This window comes from Pseudorca crassidens, chromosome 4 (genome assembly GCF_039906515.1).
Source record: "Pseudorca crassidens isolate mPseCra1 chromosome 4, mPseCra1.hap1, whole genome shotgun sequence".
In the NCBI taxonomy this organism is placed as follows: Eukaryota; Metazoa; Chordata; class Mammalia; order Artiodactyla; family Delphinidae; genus Pseudorca; species Pseudorca crassidens.
This window is the reverse complement of record NC_090299.1, coordinates 21,707,354-21,730,928: the sequence shown is the minus strand read 5'-3', so window position 1 is coordinate 21,730,928 and position 23,575 is coordinate 21,707,354. Positions and strand designations below refer to the sequence as shown.

Genomic DNA, 23,575 nt, shown 5'->3' with positions numbered 1-23,575 from the left:
TTTTGGCAGCAGCAATAAGAACCTAATATGTTCCGTTAGAATTACTCGTACGTGCTCCCATTCCTCGTTCACTCTTCCTGACCCCACATTATATCTTGTGTTTCACCATCTAAATCCTCACTTTCTTTGAAAGCCCTGGCATCTCATGGCTAATTGTTTTCTTGCCTCAGTCCGTCTATGACACTTAAGTCCAAATTTCCCTTCCTGGAACACTACTTTGCACATACAAGTCATCTCATTGCTCAAAGCTTTTAATACTTCCATGCGTCCATCTATAGGACAAAAACTGAAGACTCTCCTTCCATAGGCTGAACTTGAACTAAAATCACTTACATGGGCCTCTGAAGTAGAATGCTACAAAGACCTTTGCTCACGTCATTCCTTGAAATGTTACCTTCTAGTTTCTCGGCTGAGGCTGTCTCCAGAAAGCTTCCCTTCAAAGCCCCCTGAAATTCTGTGTTGCAGCTGAGGGTGCTATAATCTGACAATGAGGTATTCTCATTTTTAACCTCATTTTCTCTGTTCACATCCAACTCAATTGTTTCCTAAGGACATGATTTATATCTTATGTCTTAAGGAAGCATCAGACTCTGAATGTACTCAATGCTTCCCAGATATTTGTTCTTGATGATAATGGGAGAAGTGTCAGATATCAAAGTTTTATTTAGGTGATGTACTTACTGGACAATTCACATCTGAATAATAGTTAATAAAAATTGCCCATTTCGGTGTGCTTGGTGAGGCCTGCATTAAGGGAGGGCTCTGGGATGTATGGAGCGCATTAAAGGACAGGTTTGGCTCACGCTTTCAGAGGGGCTGCCTTGGACAGGTCTGGCCCCTCCTCTCACGGTCGCCCGGACCTGAGCCCCCACCTTCAGCGAGGTGGTAGATTTCTTTGGTCTGGGCCAGAGCGGTCACCCTCCTTGTTGATCTAGGAGGAACTGAAATGGGCCAGAGAATGCTGTTCTCTAAGACAGCTTCCTGATCTGTATGCATTAGATTATACTCCACTTAAAGTTGTTACAAAAGGCGGAGTCAAGTTGGCGGACTAGCAGGATGTAGAATGCGTGTCTCCGCACAACTAGAGCACCTACCAGGCACCAGTGGGGGACCACGGACACCTAAGGGGATGGGAGGAACCCCCAGCAACCGGTTTGCAGGAGCTTGGTTCCAGCTCCTGTGCTGGGAGCTACGAGTCAAAACCGCTGGACTGACAGAGAACCTCAGACCCCAGGGAATATTAATCAGACCGAGGCCTCCCAGAGGTCCTAATCTCAGCACCTAGACCCAGTTCTATCTAACTGCCTGCAAACTCCAGCACTGGACACCTAAGGCCAAACAACCAGTAAGGCAGGAATACAACCCCACCATCAAAGAGAAAAGAAAAAAAATGAAACGACAAAAAAGTATATGTTACAGACGAAGGAGCAAGGTAAAAACCTACATGACCAAACAAATGAAGATGAAATAGGCAACCTACCTGAAAAAGAATTCAGAGTAATGATAGTAAAGATGACCCAAAATCTCAGAAACAGAATGGAGAAGATACAAGAAACATTTAACAAGGATCTTGAAGAACTAAAGAGCAAACAAACAGTGATGCATACACAATAAATGAACTTAAAAATACTCTAGAAGGAATCAATAGCGGAATAACTGAGGCAGAAGAACGGATAAGTGAGCTGGGAGATAAAATGGTGGAAATAACTGCCAGGGAGCAGAATAAAGAAAAAAGAATGAAAAGAATTGAGGACAGTCTCAGAGACCTCTGCGACAACATCAAATGTAGGAACATTCGAATTATAGGGGTCCCAGAAGAAGAAGGAAAAAAAAAAGGGACTGTGAAAATATTTGAAGAGATTATAGTCACTCTGACATGGGAAAGGAAAGAGTCAATCAAGTCCAGGAAGCGCAGAGAGTCCCATATAGGATAAACCCAAAGAGAAACACGCTGAGACACATATTAATCAAACTATCAAAAATTAAATACAAAGAAAGAAAAAACATTAAGAGCAGCAAGGGAAAAACAACAAATAATATACAAGGGAATCCCCATAAGGTTAACGGCTGATATTTCAGCAGAAACTCTGCAAGCCAGAAGGGAGTGGCAGGACATATTTAAAGTGATGAAAGGGAAAAATCTACAACCAAGATTACTCTACCCAGCAAGAATCTCATTCAGATTCGACAGAGAAATTAAAACCTTTACAGACAAGCAAAAGTTAAGAGAATTCAGCATCACGAAATCAGCTTTACAGCAAATGCTAAAGGAACTTCTCTAGGCAGGAAACACAAGAGAAGGAAAAGACCTACCATAACAAACACAAAACAATTAAGAAAATGGTAAAAGGAACATACGTATCAACACCTACCTTAAATGTAAATGGATTAAATGCTCCAACCAAAAGACACAGACTGGCTGAATGGATACAAAAACAAGACCTGTATATATGCTGTCTACAAGAGACCCACTTCAGACCAGGGACACATACAGACTAAAAGTGAAGGGATAGAAAAAGATATTCCATGCAAATGGAAATCAAAAGAAAGCTGGAGTAGCAATACTCATATGAGACAAAACAGACTTTAAAATAAAGACTATTACAAGAGACAAAGAAGGACACTACATAATGATCAAGGGATCAATCCAAGAAGAAGAAATAACTATTGTAAATATTTATGCACCCAGCATAGGATCACCTCAATACATAAGGCAAATGCTAACAGCCATAAAAGGGGAATTCGACAGTAACACAATCATAGTAGGTGACTTTAACAGCCCACTTTCACCAATGGACAGATCATCCAAAATGAAAATAAATAAGGAAACACAAGCTTTAAATGACACATTAAACAACGTGGACTTAATTGATATTTATAGGACATTCCATCCACAAACAACAGAATACACTTTCTTATCAAGTGCTCATGGAACATTCTCCAGGATAGAGCATATCTTGGGTCACAAATCAAGCCTTGGTAAATTTAAGAAAATTGAAATCATATCAAGTACCTTTTCTGACCACAACGCTATGAGACCAGATATCAATTACAGGAAAAAAGCTGTGAAAAATACAAACACATGGAGGTTAAATAATACACTACTAAATAACCAAGAGATCACTGAAGAAATCAAAGAGGAAATCAAAAAGTACCTAGAAAAAAATGACAATGAAAACACGATGACGCAAAACCTATGGGATGCAGCAAAAGCAGTTCTAAGAGAGAACTTTATAGCAATACAATCTTACCTCAAGAAACAAGAAACATCTCAAATAAACAACCTAACCTTACACCTAAAGCAACTGGAGACAGAAGAACCAAAAAACCGCAAAGTTAGCAGAAGGAAAGAAATCATAAAGATCAGATCAGAAATAAAGGAAAAATGAATAAAGGAAATGATAGCAAAGATCAATAAAACTAAAAGCTGGTTCTTTGAGACGATAAACAAAATTGATAAACCATTAGCCAGACTCATCAAGAAAAAAAGGGAGAAGACTCAAATCAATAGAATTAGAAATGAAAACGGAGAAGTAACAACGGACACTGCAGAAATACAAAGGATCATGAGAGATTACTACAAGCAACTATATACCAATAAAATGGACAAGCTGGAAGAAATGGAAAAATTCTTAAAAAATTACAACCTTCTGGGACTGAACCAGGAAGAAATAGAAAATATAAACAGACAAATCACAAGCACTGAAATTGAGACTGTGATTTATAAATTTGCAACAAACAAAAGCCCAGGACCAGATGGCTTCACAGGCAAATTCTATCAAACATTTAGAGAAGAGCTAACACCTATCCTTCTCAAACTCTTCCAAATATAATGGGGGGAGGAACACTCCCTAACTCATTCTACGAGGCCACCATCACCCTGATACCAAAACCAGACAAAGATGTCACAAAGAAAGAAAACTACAGGCCAGTATCACTGGTGAACATAGATGCAAAAATCCTCAACAAAATACTAGCAAACAGAATCCAACAGCACATTAAAAGGATCATACACCATGATCAAGTGGGGTTTTTCCCAGGAATGCAAGGATTCTTCAATATATGCAAATCAATCAACGTGATACTCCATATTAACAAATTGAAGGAGAAAAACCATATGATAATCTCAATAGATGCAGAAAAACATTTCGACAAAATTCAACACCCATTTATGATAAAAATGCTCCAGAAAGTAGGCATAGAGGGAACTTACCTCAACATAATAAAGGCCATATATGACAAGCTCACAGCCAACATCGTTCTCAAGCGTGAAAAACTGAAACCATTTCCTCTAAGATCAGGAACAAGACAAGGTTGCCCACTCTCACCACTATTATTCAACATAGTTTTGGAAGTTTTAGCCACAGCAATCAGAGAAGAAAAAGAAATAAAAGGAATCCAAGTCAGAAAAGAAGAAGTAAAGCTGTCACTGTTTGCAGATGACATGATACTAAACATAGAGAATCCTAAAGATGCTACCAGAAAACTACTAGAGCTACTGAATAAATTTGGTAGAGTAGCAGGATACAAAATTAATGTACAGAAATCTCTTGCATTCCTATACACTAATGATGAAAAATCTGAAAGAGAAATTAGGGAAACACTCCCATTTACCACTGCAGCAAAAAGAATAAAATACCTAGGAGTAAACCTACCTAAGGAGACAAAAAACTTGTATGCCTGTATGCAGAAAACTATAAGACACTGATGAAAGAAATTAAAGATGATACCAACAGATGGAGAGATGTACCATGTTCTTGGATTAGAAGAATCAACATTGTGAAAATGACTATACCACCCAAAGCAATCTACGCTTTCAGTGCAATCCCTATCAAATTACCAATGGCACTTTTCACAGAAGTAGGACAAAAAATTTCACAATTTCTATGGAAACACAGAAGACCCCGAATAGCCAAAGCAATCTTGAGAAAGAAAAATGGAGCTGGAGGAATCAGGCTCCCTGACTTCAGACTATACCACTAAGCTACAGTAATCAAGACAGTATGATACTGGCACAAAACCAGGAATATCGATTGATGGAACAGGATACAAAGCCCAGAGAGAAACCCACGCACATATGGTCACCTTTATCTTTGATAAAGGAGGCAAGAATATGCAATGGAGAAAAGACAGCCTCTTCAATAAGTGGTGCTGGGAAAACTGGACAGCTACATGTGAAAGAATGAAATTAGAACACTTCCTAACACCATACAGAAAAATAAACTCAAAATGGATTAAAGATCTAAATATAAGGCCAGACACTATAAAACTCTTAGAGGAAAACATAGGCAGGACACTCTATGACATAAATCACAGCAAGATCCTTTTTGACCCACCTCTGAGAGAAATGGAAATAAAAACAAAAATAAACAAATGGGACCTAATGAAACTTAAAAGCTTTTGCACAGCAAAGGAAACCATAAACAAGACAAAAAGACAACCCTCAGAATGGGAGAAAATATTTGCAAACGAAGCAACTGACAAAGGATTAATCTCCAAAATATACAAACAGCACATGTACCTCAATATCACAAAAACAAACAACCCAATCCAAAAATGGGCAGAAGACCTAAATAGACATTTCTCTAAAGAAGATATACAGATTGCCAACAAACACATGAAAGGATGCTCAACATCACTAATCATTAGAGAAATGCAAATCAAAACTACTCTGAGGTATCACCTTATACCGGTCAGAATGGCCATCATCAAAAAATCTACAAAGAATAAATGCTGGAACACTCTTGCACTGTTGGTGGGAATGTAAATTGATACAGCCACTATGGAGAACAGTATGGAAGTTCCTTTAAAAACTAAAAATAGAACTACCATACAACCCAGCAATCTCACTACTGGGCATATACCCTGAGAAACCCATAATTCAAAAAGAGTCATGTACCACAATGTTCATTGAAGCACTATTTACAATAGCCAGGACATGGAAGCAACCTAAGTGTCCATCGACAGATGAATGGATAAAGAAGATGTGGCACATATATACAACAGAATATTATTTTGCCATAAAAAGTAACAAAATTGAGTTATTTGTAGTGAGGTGGATGGACCTAGAGTCTGTCATACAGAGTGAAGTAAGTCAGAAAGAGAAAAACAAATACCATATGCTAACACATATATATGGAATCTAAAAAAAAAAAAAAGGTTCTGATGAACGTAGGGGCAGGACAGGAATAAAGACGCAGACGTAGAGAATGGACTTGAGGACACGGGGAGGGGGAAGGGTAAGCCGGGACGAAGTGAGAGAGTAACACTGACATATACACACTACGAAATGTAAAATAGATAGCTAGTGGGAAACAGCTGCATAGCACAGGGAGATCAGCTCGGTGCTTTGTGACCACCTAGAGGGGTGGGATAGGGAGGGTGGGAGGGAGACACAAGAGGGAGGGGATATGGGGATATATGTATACATATAACTGATTCACTTTGTTATACACCAGAAACTAACACAACACTGTAAAGCAATTATACTCCAATAAAGATGTTAAAAAAATTTTTTGCCCATTTTTTTCTCTGCTCTTTGCTTGATATTAAGAGATCTGTCCACATACAAAAACTTCGTGTGTGAGTAAGAAATACATACTCTTTTTTTTTTTTTTTTTTAGAAATACATACTCTTAATAAGCCTTTACTTATGGAGTTGAAACTTATAGCCTAAAACGGCTTTGGGAGAGTGGGAAAGAAAAGCTTGAGATTGTTAGTTTTAATTTTTAATATCAAAAGTACAGTAAGTATCCATGTCATCTAGAATAGTGGTAAAATGGGGCTTGTTAAAACACAGCTTGCGGATCCCACCCCCAGAGTTTCAGAGTCAGAGATCTGGGTTGGCGCCTGAGAACTTGTTTTACTAAAAGTTCTCAGGTGATGCCAAAGGCTGCTGGTGTGGGGAGAAAAAACACTTTGAGAGCCATTGATATAGAACTACTAAGCATTAATATTTGTTAATGTTTCCTCTTTTTTTTAAGTTCAATTAAGATAACAACAAACTGGACTTTTTCCTTCCCAGTCTCATTGTATTCCATGCCAAATTTTGCTCATTTGATCCCCAAATGTTTGGGTTGTTTGCAATTTTTTGCTATTACAAATAATCCACATTGAACATCTCTGTATAGGTCTCCTTGTGCACATGTGCGAGAGCTTTTTTGATGAAATCTTCAAAGGATTACAGAAATTTATATTTATCAGCAATGTATAAGGGTTCCTGCTAACCTCACGTCCTAACCAACCCCTAGTATTATGAGGCTAAATTTTTAACCTCTGTCTATCTGTTGGGTATAAAAATGTATCTCATTATTGCTTTAATTTGCATTTTCCTGATTACTAGAGAGCTTTTTAATTATTATTGCTTTTTAGTTATTATTGGCTACATTGGTTTTCTTCTTCTGTGTTGCCTATGTGTACCTTTGCCAATTTTGACCTTTTTGTTGTTTGGGGTTGTCTGGCTTTCATTAATGAGTTTGAGAATCAAGGTTTGATATTTCTTTAAATGGTAAGACTGACTTTACTTGGTTGGGACTCATTTTATCCCTCTGTATGTACAGGCACCGCTACACCTATTTCTCTGAGGAGTATGTTTATCAATCTTCCAGGATTGGAAGACAAGACAGGAACGCGCATAGAAGTGGATGATTTTAGTTTATTCTCACAGCCTGGGTGGCCAGGAAGAGGGAGCCAAGGTGAAGGGAAGCTTCTAGGAAGTTGAAAGATATAAAGAGCAGTGCTCTGAAGATGACTGGCATCAGAAATACATGACTGATGGCCAGTGGCCCTAAAATAGTTAATTAATAAACCTATTCACAGCCAAAAAGAAAAAATAAAAAAGAAAGAAAGAAAAACTTATAATGTCAAAAAGTTTGCCACTTAAAAAAAGGAAAAGAGGGGGCCTGTTATGTAACAGGCACTTTGTCTGTTAATCCATCTAACCTTTGTCACAACCCTTTCAGGTAGATATTATTATTCCCATTTTATCACAAGGGCAGCTGATGTTCAGAAAAGTTAAATAGGTAGTGCAAGAACGTACAGACCCAGATGCTCTCCAGGTCTGATCCCAAAGCTTGTGTTTTTCCTGCTACTCCCCCGCAGGGGAAAGTGAAACCAGCACTAGTGTATATAAAATACAGGTTCGTAAGCACTATTGTTTAAACTAGAGGAATCATGAAGACCACTGGTTTTCCAGTACATCCAAGACTGTCTTCAGACGCCATACATACGCTTATCTTTTTTTTTTTTTTTGGCGGTACGCGGGCCTCTCACTGCTGTGGCCTCTCCCGCTGTGGAGCACAGGCTCCGGACGCGCAGGCTCAGCGGCCATGGCTCACGGGCCCAGCGGCTCCGCGGCATGTGGGATCTTCCTGGACCGGGGCACGAACCCGTGTCCCCTGCATCGGCAGGCAGACTCTCAACCACTGCGCCACCAGGGAAGCCCCATACGCTTATCTTTTTAAGGCATGCTTTCATCAAAGGGAATGGAACAATTTCAAAACTATAACTTTAAGAAACAAAGACAGCGCTTCCCGGCTGCCTGCCAATGCAGGGGACACAGGTTCGAGCCCTGGTCCAGGAAGATCCCACATGTAGCGGAGCAACTAAGCCTGTGTGCCACAACTACTGAGCCTGCGCTCTAGAGCCCGCGAGCCACAATTACTGAGCCCGCGTGCCACAACTACTGAAGTCTGCGCGCCTAGACCCCGCACACCGCAACGAAGAGTAGCCCCCGCTCACTGCAACTAGAGAAAGCCCATGCGCAGCGATGAAGACCCAACTCAGCCAAAAATAAATAAATAAAATAAATTTTAAAAAAAAAAGAAAGAAGGAAACAAAGACAAATCCAAAATGGCTGCTAAAAGTTCTGCTTTCTTTGACTTCGATTATAAACCTTAAAGACACATTTTTATAGCCAAGAACTACTTACGTAACATAAAGAATCCTACGTTTCAGGGGAAAACAGGTAATAATGCAGTTTCAAAAATAAGCAGATTATTCAAGAAAAAGCAGAATTAGTCTATGATGATAAAAATCAGAACTGTGTTGCCCATGGGTTGTGGGCATTGACAGAGGTGATGAAAGTGTTCTCTGTCTTGACTGGGGTGTTATACAGATGAATAAACATTTGTCAAACTCATCAAACCGTACAAGAAGATCTGCATATTTCACTGTATGTAAACTTTACTTTGTTTTTCAAAAAGTATTTGAAAGTCTTAAAAGTAAATTTGTAATTGCTGATGACATTTGAAAGTGGTGGTCCACGTGCTGAGCTCTCAGCTGTCCTGGAGCGTGCTGAGGTCCTGACCATCTGCTCTGTGCTATCAGACAGGACGGATGCTCCCCAGATGGCGCCAGGACAAATCCACCGCTGGGGGTCAGTAGCTGTCCTGCCCTGGGAATGTCGAGTGGGAGAGGTGCCAACCTGAGACTGCATTCCTTCCAGACAAGGGGAAGCTGGGAATAATTCTCAGTCCTAGCGTTTATTCTTATCCCTTTGCACACGCGCGCGCGCACACACACACACACACACACACACACACACAATTTCCTCTTCCTTGCCAAATACCAAACTCTCTGCCACACCAGCTTTTAAGCAATGAGGTGTAATGGTCTTAGAACCACAGGGACCTGCTGCCTTCTAATCAGATCTTTCTGTCCATTGGGATACAGAGATTCAGGCCTGAGACAGAGCAGCACATAACCATTGCGAGCAGAGTCTCCTTCTATGCCCTTTAAAAACTGCAGAGACACAAAGGGTACACAGCAGAAAGGAGCCTGCTGTCTTTCCAATGGCAGGGTACGCTCAGTGTTTACCATTTTTATTTAACTTTCCATTCCTCTGTTTGTCTGGCCTTGCAACACTCCAAAGGGAGGGAACAGCCATTTTCTGAACCTCCACTAGGTGACGAGCTCTGTGGTGGACACTGTCACGTTTCTTGTCTCACTATGACCACTGTCAAACCCCGCACTGTGTGTCTGTACCTCATGTTGGAGCTTCACAGACAAGTCACCTTAAGCACAGATTGGTGAAGAAAGTTGCTCAAGGAATCATTGATCTTAAACCAGCACTCAAGACGTTTTGCCAGAGTCAGAACTCTTTCTTTCAAACTCTATCTCTCTGCCTATTCGGGAATAAGTCCAAAATAACAATTAAAAAAAATGTGTCCTCAATATATATTGTACAAACTGCACTTTGTATCAGAATAATTCTATCACTGTTATGCCCACCACTACACATGACACTGCCAAAAATGACTTCAGAGCCTTGGATCTATTTAATAACTATGATTTATTTTCAGGGTGGTGTCCTGCGTTCCGCCAGATGCTGGCCTGCAAAGCACACCCTGGACAGTGTTGTTGGATTTGGACTCTGTTAACCCAGGATTGAGTTTGTTCCAGTACTGCCTGCACTTACAACAGGTCCATGCCTCTCTACCCTGGCCAGGTGCTGTGCTAGTAGAGCTTCCTGATAATTACAGGGTAAAGGGGTGTGCTCATAAATGTGGGCCTAATACAAACAGAGGAGAAATAACACAGCAAAAGTGGCAGAAAGCAAGTTTCATGCATCAAAACACTGAATAGGCTGAATCTCACTTGCAAATTCAAGTTGGTATCAAAGGAACGCCATCTCAGTGGGAGTTGAACTAAATGTTCAGATCAGTGTTCTTGCCTCTACTGGACCATCTAACTGCATCACAGCCAGTTAGATATTCACATCATAGAAGCTAGATATTCCTAACATTTAACTTAAGAGATCCAGGGGAAAAATGTATGTGTGTTTATAATTTTTTTACACTCAACAAATCCTTCATATAGAGAATATAACTTATAATATTTTACCTCTAAGTGCTTTTTCCTCCAAATGGAAGATGAGCCTGAAAAGATAATCACATATGAAAGCTCAGATGCAGACAGACACCAGTCTCACTGGCAAAACTCCTAGCTTGTAGGTGTTACCAGCACAAAAAGACATGCCCTCCTCCACACAGCTATGCCAGATAATATACAAAGCAATTAATTTGGAATCATTGTTGGCAACTCTAGATTTTATCATTCTATTATTCCAGTCCATAATTTGCATTTTCAAAAACTAAAACAGTAAAGAGTTGGCTGGTAGCTTTTCAGGTACAATCATGAATAAAGATGAAAGAAGGTAATTATTTCACAGTGAGAAAAATGCAGCCTTAGAATAAGATGACATGGGTATCAATTCCAGCTCTGCTACTTAATAGAGATGGAATATCAGGAAGTTTTCTTAACTTGATGCAGTCCATATTTCTTCATCTAAAATGGGGAGGATAACATCAATACAGAATAGTTATTACTGATCTCTAAGGGTTGGCAGGAAGATGCTAGTCCTATTACTATTTACCACATAGCCTTGATTAAATTTCTACCTGAAATCCCTTAATTTGTCAATCTACTTTGGTTTCCATGCTTCAAGACGGCAGAGAAACATTTTTGAAAAAGAAGTTCTCAGGTCAGGTATTATTGCATACCACAGATGCAGTTTAAATGTCACCTCCTCTGTGAAGCATTCTTGTTTCACCTTGCTCTCACGGAGCCTACAGTCTAGGGAGGGGAAACAGAAATGAACCCGTAAGTTAATATGTAGTATGTCGAATGGTGATTAAGTGCTTAAGTGTCATGAAGAAAACAGCAGGGATAGACATCATGGTAGACAGTCAATAAGGATGGCCAAAGAAAGTCTTCCTGAGATGTCATTTGAGTAAAAACCTGAAGGAGATGACAGACTGAGCCATGTGGAGAACTAGGCAATGGAACTTCAGACAAGGAAACAGCAAGTGCAAAGGCCCTGGGGTGCAGAGAAAACAACAACAGTGTGCTAGAGAGGATTAGCAGGGGGAGACAATAGGTGATATCAGAGGGGCTTCGGGAGCCAGGTCATGGGGGACCTTTCTTAGAGAGTGAAGTGGAAAACCACTGCAGGGTTCTGAGCAGGGGAGGGATGAGATCTAGCATGTTTTCTAAAATTTGTGTTGAGAATAGACTGAAGGGCGTTAAAGGCTTGAAGCAGGGACACTAGTTAGGGAGGCTACTATAATAATTCAGGTGCTCCATACTGATGGCTCCACACTGAAGCTCCAGTGTGGTAGAAGTACAGGTGGAGAGCAGTGATTGAAGGGAAAGTCAAGAGTGTTTCCTGATCAGCTGGATATCTACTGTGGGAGAAAGAAGGAAGGAATTTAGCCTGAATAGCTGGGATGACAGAGAAGTTAAGTGTGGTGGGGATGAGTATAGAGCAGGTTTAGTGGGAAGGAAGATTAGCAGTGATGTTTTAGACATATTAAGTTCACGATGCCCGCTAGACACATATAGGTAGTCAAGTAAGCAGTTGAATATATGAGTTTAAATTGAAGAAACAATACAGCTGCAATGTAAGTTCGGTTGGCACACAAATGGTATTTAAAACTATGAGAGTAAATAAGATCACATAAGCAGTGAGTGAAGGTCCAGGGCTGAGCCATTTAGCAGTGTTGTGATGAGCGGGCCCCAGCTAAGGAGACAGAGAGGCAGTCAGAGAGATGGAAGGAAAAAACTGGGGAGTCTGAGGTCCTGGAGAGCAAGTGAAGACAATCTGTCCTGGAGGAATGAGTGATCAACAAGGCCACATGCTGCCGCCCTGCCGGGTAAAGTGAGCACTGAGAAATGATCGTAAGCTCCTGCCCTATGGACGCCACGCGACCCTGCCAAGAGTGGTTTCCACAGAGCGGTGAGGGTGAAGGCTTGGGCGGAAGGAAATGGAAATGGCACATGTGGACAACTCTTTCAAAGAGTTTAGCTCTGATGGTAATCAGAGAAATCGTGATCTCTGAAAGGAGATATGCAGTCCAATGAGCGTTTGCTTTTGTTTTTAAGATGGGAGAAATAACAGCGTGTCTGTATGCTGGTAAACCAGTTTGGTAGAGAGGGGAATTTTGGTGACTCTGGTCACAGAGGGGAGAGCTGCTGAGCCGTGTCTTGGAGCACATGAGATGGGATGAGATCTGGTGCACAAGTGCGAGACTGACTTTGGCTATTTCACAGATGGTTAATGTAAAAGGGAAACCAGAGGATGTAAACTCAGACGCAAGAGCGGGGGAAAGAGAATGGGGAAGTTCTCTTGTGGAATTATTCCTGTAACTGCTTTATTTTTCACTGGAAGAGTGAGCAAGACCACCGGATGAAAGTGGAGATGGGGACGCAACACCGAGACTTGAGGAAAGAGGAGAAAGGAACAGAGAGTAAAACAACACCCCCCGCAAAAGAGCTAATGGTTTTGATCCCCACAAACCAATTCTCTCCGTTGCATGTTTTATTTTAGGGAATATCACAATTCTCCCCACTAGAAAATATTCTAGATTCTTCCTTCTACTTAACCCTCCATCAAATCAATCCCTCAACCACCTAAACAGAAGTGTAACAAATCCACTCCTAGTCTGGATTATGCAAAAGTCTCCTTACCAACTTCCCCGCTTCCAGACCCAGGGCTTTCTCCATGTATGAACAAATATGGAAATCAAAACCTATCAAGTATCAAATTATGTGGCTCTGGTTAGAGATTAAACAAAGAAAACTCTTCACCCTTAATGCTATGGCCACACAGATCTTTAAATGACAGCAAATGTTTCTTGGCTTAAAAAAAAAAACCAGCACCTCCTTCGCATGGCAGCTTGAGGACGCTTCATGATCTTGCCTCAGCTTGGCTGCACAGCCTCGCCTCCAGTGCTAAGGTATTTACTAGACACGTTCCCTCCAATCTTGATCCATGAGGGAGGCAGAAAACAATGGTGCAGAGAAATAATAAGGATGCACCAGTGAGCATTTTCCATGGGCATTAAGAAGCAGAGTACCGGGCTTCCCTGGTGGCGCAGTGGTTGAGAGTCCGCCTGCTGATGCAGAGGACGCAGGTTCGTGACCCGGTCCGGGAAGATCCCACATACCGCGGAGCGGCTGGGCCCGTGAGCCATGGCCGCTGAGCCTGCGCTCCGTAAAGGGAGAGGCCACAACAGTGAGAGGCCCGCATACCGCCAAAAAAAAAAAAAAAAAAAAAAGAAGCAAAGTACCTAAGCTACACACAAACAGTGATCTCATGAAGACCTGCATTTGCGACACAACATTTTAGAAGACTTTTAATACCTCGATGGTTTGCCGCAGCTCAAACAGCAAGCATCTTCCTCGTCTTCTCCTCAGCCCTCCTCTTTCAATTCTACTTCCTCTTTTCCCTTTGATTCAAGCCAATCTGGCAGAGCACATACCCCAACTTGCCACCTTATTTAAACCTAGTCTGTGTTACCTCTGGTAGTTCATATTATTTTTAGTATATGAAAGGTTGAGAAGTACTAATTTTTAAGATTTTTTTTATTGAAGTATGGCTGATTTATAATGTTTCAGGTGTACAGCAAAGTGACTCAGTTTATACACACACACACACACACACACACACACACACACAATTCTTTTTCAGATTCTTTCCATTATAGGTTATTAGAAGATACTGAATATAGTTTCCTGTGCTATACAGTAGGCCCTTGTTTAAGATATTACTTTAATTAACAAGCAGAGTTCCTCATTTATCACCTGAACAGTTTTTTAAGGAAAGAGACTAAAGCCTCAAAACGCACATAGTACTTTTGGTGGTTTCACGACATCTCCACACATTCTTTGATACTCTTCTCTTCAAGAGGTGGAGCCTAACTGCCCTCCCCGGGTTCAGGCTGGACCTGATGCCTGGCTTCTGATGAATGGTTATCGTGAGGCGAAGGTGAACAGGTCTGGGGACTTGGTCATACAAGGCAGTGCCGCTTCCTCCTTGCTCACTCTGCCACGTGCTACGTACACGGAGTGACTTGTGGAGAGACCCGCTTGGCCGGGAACTGAGGCCTCCTGCCAAAAGCCACGCGAGTGAGCCCTCTGAGAAGTGCACGCTCTAGCGTGAGTCAGGCACCCCCTGCTGCCTCCTGAGTGCGGCCACAGTCAGGGAACCTGGGCCAGAAGCACCCAGCCAGCTGGGCCGCTCTGGTATTTCTGAACCACGGAAACTGAGATAATGAAGGCTGTCGTTCAGAATCACTAACCTTAGGGTAATTTGTTACGCTGCAAGAGATCACTAATATACTTAGGATCATCAAATAATCTGTAATAATCAAATAGATCTGGAATTCTAAATCCAGGTCATTTTCACTTTATCACTGCTACCAAGTGACACCAAAAAAAAAAGAAAATTATGATTCAAAAATTTTATAAGATAACATTTTTACTTTTATTTAAATTCTGCCTAGAATATTAATTTCCACTCTATGGTAGACAAGAAACAAGTAGGAACTTTTAGATGAGGATTTAATAAGAAGGAATACAGAGTACATAGTTTATAAAGCACTTTACCTATATAATCTTGGCTCTTAGATGAATATAGATGTTTGCATATATATATATATATAGAGAGAGAGAGAGAGAGAGAGAGAGAGAGAGAGCGCACAGCAATTTCACTGACAACTACCTTAACTCTTTAAGAATGCATGAAAATTATTTAATAATCAAAATCCATCCCCAGGTCTAATTATGTGGTTCTGGGTCAGATATTATATATACAAAGAAATCGTTTATGCTTATCTGCAACTGGTTCCAGACCTCTACTATTCATTATTCAGGATCTATATAAAAATTCTCAAAATTAAACTTACAAATGCTCTATCAAATTAAAAATGCAATGCATTCCAACAAGTGCTGGAATGGTTATTCTAAAACTGCCAATGAAGATAAACCCCATCTTGAATAAATCAGAGCATTCAGTCTGAACCAAATTTTCTGAGCATTCAAAATGAGATTTGGGTAAATATAGCCTACCATTAACTTAATCTTCAGCCTCAAGCTTTTATTCACTCTTTCTTCTTCTCCTGGATCAGTAGTGTAACCTCAGGGATTGAACCTACTAGCATTATGTTTTTCATCTGATGCTCTTGAGAAATGTTTTTTCCCTTAGGAAAGCGGTTACCGTCTTTTTTGTAAAATATACTTGTTTATTATTTAAAGGGTAATGTGGAAAAAGAAAAAGAAAAGATCTTCACCATCACCATATCAAGTCCAGAACCGATGGAAACTTTTCTGAGTATTTTAGTTTTGTTGCTAAAACAAAGCTACGAGAAAATATCACAGGGGAATAAATGCAATGGACAATTTATAAGTTTTCAAAAAACACGTAACTAGCCAATTCTTTAAGACTAAAATAGATCTAGATCAGCTGACAGTCTGCAATTAAACTCTGCTTATTCTTATAGCTATATTTTCATCCAGTCTGACATGCAATTGTAGGATTATGTATAAAGCTGTAATGTTCTTCATCTGTTCCAAACTTACATGACAAGTTTAAGAAAAGCCCTAGTCAGTAGTGTGAGCAGAATATCATAGGCAAGCATCTACCCTGTCTCCGCCCTCTCACAGAAAGCATGTTCAAGCTTCCTCTCTTAAGCCTGTGGGATAAACACAGCAGGGATCTGCTGTACGAAACCACAGCTTTTGTTCTTCCTGTGATTCCTCCAGTTCTTGAAATCCACAGACTTTCCTTTGAACTTGGGTGCTGAATATTTAACTCATTTAACATTTGTTTTGTTACCTTGTATTGATATTTGCTTTTTGGTATATAAGATCTCCCTCTTATTGAAATTGAAAAAAAAGTTTCTAAGTATCTTCCTTGCTTCATTTTTTTAATATCCTCACTGCCTAGACCAGGACTCTACATATTGCAGTGATTCAGCAATTACTTTCAAAACAAGATAATTTGTGTGTGGGGGGGGATGAGAATATTTTTAACTTAGGCGGGGGATGAGCAGATAAAATTATGTAGCTTAAAAAATAAATAAATAAATATTTAAAAAATGTTATGTAGCTTAAATTCTAGAAAACATTTACTTTTATATAAGTTGGAATTACACATTTGGTTCCATTAATGCTTTACTTTATGATTTTTGGCAGGCATTAAGTCTCTCTGATTCATCAAAGCATTATATTTATTTCATAAAAATCTCATAAAATTCGCTGATATTTTTTGAAGTTTTTCACTGTTCTTTTAAAAGAAGATATAAACAATTGGACAGTTAGATAAAAATGCTCCTTTATTACACTGTAAAAGAAACTTATCATAATTCTTTTATTACAACTGCTATATTTGCATCAAAGAATTATATCATCAAATATGATAAAATAAAATCAAAATGATAAAAACAGAGGAGGATAAGAGCTCTGATTCCAAATTAGATTTTTACTTAATAACTGGAGTTGACATTCAATCAAGAGAAAACAGGTATCAGCCTAGCCTGACATTATTGGATATAATCTCTACCCCAGATCAATACGAAATTTTCACAGAATTTGCACTATTTCACAATGTCCTGGCTTCTACCTCATTGGTGCAGCCCCTATAAATTAAAAAAAAAAAAAAAAGCACTCATCTCCACCATGTCATAACAAGCAATACTTCAAGAGAGGGCAGTATTTCAGAAATAGGTCATCTGAGATTAGAGAGAAAGAGTTGAGTTTCCCTGCACTTCTTTACTAAACATAAAAGAACCATCTGGTTATAGAAATAACTAATGCATGTGACAAAAACAAAAAAAATTGATCCAAGTGCCCAGGTCTGAAAAATCCAGTGTTAAGCCTGAAAGAAATTTAACAGCAGCTCTAAAAATTCACACACTTGCTGCACATTTTTTTCATGATGCTTCCTGTGCATATCACAGAGCACACTGGCCCAGATTAACATCAAACATGCTCCTGTAACTCTTTTATCCCTGGTAAAGATTTCTTCTTGTTTACTGGATGGACTCCTCTTAAGACATTATAGAGGATGTGACTCTGACCCCTCTTTCTCTCCCCCGCCCCTGCTCCCTGCCCTTCTTTCTCCCCGCCACCACTCTCTCTCATTTTAAAGAGTCCTTCTGCAGGGTGGTTGCAACACTGAACTTTGAAGAGCCATCAGAATATAGCCAGCTCTCCTTGTCTCCACCTTCAAGCCCTGCTTCTACACGTAGCCCCATCTCTCATCAGTGCACCTCCCACCCCCAAATCAATAGTAACCTAAATGTTTACTGCAGTGGCTCAAGAAAACATGAGGGGGAAGAAAGGAGAGTGTAGACATCATCCACGGCAGAATTTTAAGAAACCCTCTTGCCCAGGTTTAAATCTCAGCTTTGCCAGTTTTTAGTTACGTGACTTTGGCCAAGTTCCCTAAATGTCCCGTGTCTCAGTTTCATCATCTGTTAAGTGGGGATAAAATAATGACTACCTCCTATGGTTGTTATGAAGATTAAATGAATTAATATATGTCAAGTCCTTAGAATAGTTTCCACCGGATAGGCAGTTATTTCCAAAGTCCTACTCTGTCGTCCCTCAAGCCATTCTGTTATAGAGCCTGGGCTGGCTCTCTTCTCTCCCCAGACCCCTTTACTTTTTGTCTTCATTCATCTTCTCTAGCCAGTAGCTCTCTGACCTTTCCAAAATAAATTATTTCAGCTTCCTCTAGCTTCTTCAGTCCCCACTCACACACACACACACATACACACACACACACACACACACACACACACACTTTGCCAGTTAGCGCCATTGTCTTAGAAGGGAGTACAGAGAGGGGAAAATTGCAAAAACTTATCCTCTGTGATTTAAAAAAAAACTCTGTCACAGAAGTTTTAGGAATATCTATGATCCTGACTTCTAAAAAAGCATTGCACTATTACACTTATGATTATAACACTAATGAAAAGAACTCCTGAAAATTTTTAATTAGTTGAGATACTTCACTAGAGGCGGATGAAGTGATTATACATTTTACTGAATCTTAAAAATCTTCCTGAATTTTCTGGACTATGTTGTAGTTCAGACTTTAGTGTTCAATATTCAACTGCTCCCTTCAGGCAGCTCTCCAGAGTTGGTACCTTAAGTAACTGGGGTCACTAAAAGGTACCAGGACTGTTTTATAAACAGTCAGTAATGACATTTCTTCTTAGGTTTCTTGGTAATTAGTTGGAATCAGTGTTGGCTTACTCAATACAATTGGACTAATACAAAAAGAAGAAACCAAATTTACTTTGCCTCATTTATGAGGAAAAACAATGAAAAGTATTTTTCTTTTACGCTTAAAGTTTGTTACAGGGTAACAGACCAGTTAAGTCAGGGACCGAGCTGCTTGTCATTTGATCCCAGCTGTTTGGTTATTACGTGGCTGATGACCTCTGCATACAACTTTATCATTCCTTGTTTCTCATAAGAGTTCAGTTAGTTCTATGTCTCCTTTAAAAAATAACAGCTGACATTTATTGATCACTCCCAGTGTGCCAGAAAGTATGGGAAGCCCTTTGCATGCACGGACACATTTAACCTTTACAACAACCCTGTGAGGCAGGTCCTTTTATAACCCTCATTTTGCAGATGAGGAAACTGAGGATCAAAGGGATTAACCAGCTCCATCCTGGTTACTCATCATGTAAGTGGTGAGGGATTCAAGCCCAGAGCAAGCAATCTTAACAATTACTCCCCAAAGCCTTACTGTGACTCTCCATTTTGATTTCAAAAGCTTCGTGGGAGAAAGAGTACTTTCTATTACGTGTACACAACAGCAAACATTGCCCTGAGTTTGTTTATATAGCTATAATTTAAGGATAATTCTGGAAGTCGTATATGGCATCTTCTTAGGGGCCTTGGTTCTCGGTCAGCCAAAGTACTTTTTATACTTCAACAGCCATGCTGAGAGTATGCCTGTTTTTCTGACTGTTTCTCTTCATTCCTTTTTTTCTGAAGAAATAATTCTCACAGGAAATAATTTCAAACCAGGCAGGGTGAGCGTGGGAGGAGAGGGAATAAGGGGGAGAGGACAGAGAATAGGGAGGGTCAGCAAGATGTTTAAAAAGCTGTTTGGAAACCTTCCCATCAGTAAAGTTACTAAGACTCCAGTGAAGTTACGGAAGGTTGTTTATCTCATGAAATGCTTCATGTGAAAAAACTTTTGTGGAAACCAGTGAAGAGCTCAGCCTTCATGTCAAGTTATCATAGGGGGAAACAGACAGCGGGAGAGGATGAAGGAGCACGGAGGAAGATCGCCCTGAGGACGCTGAGGAACCCAGAAGAAATCTTAAGGAGAGCTCTGGACAATCACAATCTGGGGACCTGCAGCTGAACCCACTTTACTCAGGTCTGTTAGTGAGCAGACGACCCCTGACTGAGAGTGGGGTTATTCATTCATGCCATCAAATTTAATGGCTAAGATTTTTAAAAAATTGACCATACCATGCGTTGCCTCGGATGTGAAGCAATTGCAACTCTCATACATTGCTGGTAAAAAAGCAATATGGTACAGCCACTTTGGAAAGGAGCTTGGAAGTCTCTTATAAAATTAAACATACACCCACCATTTGACCTGGAAATTCCCCTCCTATGTATTTACCAAAGAGAAATGAAAACATGTCCACAAAAAGACCTGTATGCAAACAGTGGCTTTTCTTCTAACAGACAAAAACTGGAAACAACTCAAATGTATATCGACAGATGAATGGATCATCAAATTGCGGCAGATCCATACCAAGGAATCATCACTCAGCAATAAAAAGGAACACACTGCTGACACGCAATAGCATGGATGAATCTCACAAGCATTATGCTAAGTGAAAGAAGCCAGACACACAAGACTACATACTGTATGACTCCACTTATATGATTTATATGACACTCTAGAAAAGGCAAAACGACAGTGACAGAAAACAGATCAGGGATTCTCAGGGGCTGGGGGTTGAGGGAGGAGGAGGTCAACTACATGGGAAATATCTGAGGGGACAGAAATGTTCTGTATCTTGATTATAGTGGTGGTTATATAACTGTACATGCATTTGTCAAAAACTCATCAAATTGTACACTTAAAATGGGTGAATTTTATGGTACGTCAGTCATACCTCAATACAGTGGGGATTTTTGTTATTGTTGTTTTAGTTTAAATCATCCTCACTGGTAGTCATAAAGACAGAAACGCGTGTATCCAGAGGTTGCTCTCTTACAGAAGGGCAGTCTCACCTACTTCACCCTGTTGACTGTGCTGCACATTCTCATGGGTTCCCCCAATCCCCATTGCTCATGCTATTTAAAAAGAGATATTTAACCAGAGCATGATTCAAGCTGAATCTCTCACCCAGTACAAAGTTGTTTTTCAGGCCAAGGTTTTAAAACATACTTACAAATTAAAAGCTGAACATCATCTTTTTAAGTGCACACAATCATAATCCTTGGTTTATAACTAGGGCAGCCAGATAAAATATAGGATGTCCAGTCAAATTTAATTTTAGATGAACAACAAATAATTTTTTAGTATAACTATGTCCCCAATATTGCATAAGACATGCTTTTTATTTGCTTTATCTAGCAGTCTGCTTAAGAACACCACTGGTCCATGCATGGCCTTTTCAATTTTATTTATTCATTCACAATTAATTAGCTAATTAATTATTGAATCTCATATGCATGTTGTAGCTGCAGGAATTTTTAGTAATTGTGGCTGTAACTACCCTCTTAAAAAACCATGCAGCAACTCTAAGGCACTGAGAACTTATCTTAGACTACTGATAAGTGACTGATTTAGGATCCTGTTCATCAAAATATCTGTAGACCCAGTGCATCAGCATCAACTTGTTGCTTGTTAGAAAAGAATCTCACTCAGGTCTCACCTAGACCTACTGAATTCAGAATCTGCATTTTAAGATTCATATGCGCATTATTGTTTTAGAAGCACCGATTTAGAAAACCGTGTTTTAGGAAAATTCCCAAGGGCATATGCAGGGTGGATTAAAGGGAAATTGACTTAAAGTACAGAAACCCCTCACAAGAATATTTTAAAAGTTCAGGCATTACTTCAAGATCTGAATTATGGTACAGGCAGCAGGAATGAAAAGAAAGAGATCAAAATGAGAAACAGTAACAGAAAAAAAAAAAAAAATCGATGGGACCTGGTAAAGGACTGGATGGAGGACGGAGAGGAAAGATGTCAGAATCGGAATATAAATCAAGTAGAACCAGCAAAGTGTTTCTTGTATCCCTGGCAGTGGTTCTCAACCTTAGCAGCACATGATAACCACCTGGGAGCTTTAAGAAATACTGATGCCTAGGTCCCAACACCAGAGATTCTGATTTAAGGTGAAAGCTGGGCATTAGAATTTCGAAATGCTCCCCAGGTGATTTTAATGTGCAGCCAAGGTTAAGAACCACAAATATGGGCTCTTTCAATCTATTTGTTTTCATTGAGGAAGATGATTTTCAACCCTGGTTACACTTTAGAATTCTTGGGGGATCTTTAAAAATGTATCCGTATCTAGACCCTGCCCTTAGGGATTCTAATTTAATTGGTAATATTTTAGAGTCTCACAGTTGACTGTAATGTGTAGACAGGGCTGAGGACACTCAATTGAAGCATTCAGTTTAAATGATGACTATTTTTTTTCTCAAGTAAATGTAAAATGAAGAGAGAATTCAGTGCTTACAGAATCCAAACCTTCTAGTTAGGTGAAATATAAACCAACCTATTTTCATTTGCTTGTTACAATTTCACAAAAAATTTTGCTTGGTGTTATATACAATTTCTATTTTTTCAAAACCTCATTTTGAATCCAAACAAAAAAATCAGCTGATTACCACTGCAATTGGATAACCATTTAAGAAATAAGCGTTATTCAGATGTGTAAAATATAACATGAAATAAATTGATTACAACCACAATTATACATCTTAGGATTCAGTAAGGTCCTCAGGAAAGAGGGGTAAAGAAATGACACGTCTAGGGACTTCCCTGGTGGTGCAGTGGTTAAGAATCTGCCTGCCAGTGCAGGGGACATGGGTTTGAACCCTGGTCCGGGAAGATCCCACACGCTGTGGAGCAACTAAGCCCATGTGCCACAACTACTGAGCCTGCGCTCTAGAGCCCATGAGCCACAACTACTGAGCCCGTGTGCCACAACTACTGAAGCCCACGAGCCTAGAGCCCGTGCTCCACAAGAGAAGCTACCTTGCTGAGAAGCCCGTGCACCGCAACAAAGAGTAGCCCCCATTCAACGCAACTAGAGAAACCCCATGTACAGCAATTAAGACCCAACACAGCCATAAATAAATACATAAATTTATTAAATAAAAAGAAATGACATGTCTAAAATTTATTTCTAAGTCAAAGTAAAGTACCAGGAGTCAACCCTATTACTAAAGTCTAAATCAAAAACATCAAGCAGAACATTTAAGCACTTTATAGTTAACTTGTCACTGAAGCATTATTTCGTAAGTGTGCAAAGTGAAAAATTGTTTTCAAAAAGAAAAATGTTTCTAAATGACCTTTTAGAATAAAATGGAAAATTGGCTTACCTCTTCCCTATGATTCTTAATTGGCATACAAAGAATACTTTGTGTCTTGTAGCCTGTAATTTGGTCAACTTCTGCATTGAACCGAGGATCCTAGTAAGGAAGAAGAAATTCAATTTAGTGACTGACCTGTTCAAAGATTGATTTGATTTTTCTGATTTATAGGATTAGAGAAATCTAATTGTCGACTCACCTT

General features: G+C 39.8%; 1 protein-coding gene across 3 annotated transcripts in view; it reads right to left on the bottom strand.

Moving 5' to 3' along the window:
* The window catches only part of PDE5A (phosphodiesterase 5A), a 142,544-nt gene that overhangs the window by 88,426 nt on the left and 30,543 nt on the right, over positions 1–23,575 (bottom strand). For all 3 annotated transcript variants that reach the window (XM_067735194.1, XM_067735196.1, XM_067735195.1), the window contains exon 3: positions 23,383–23,472. In XM_067735194.1, coding sequence (XP_067591295.1) covers positions 23,383–23,472 — 90 coding nt within the window. The remainder of the gene's footprint in view (positions 1–23,382; positions 23,473–23,575) is intronic.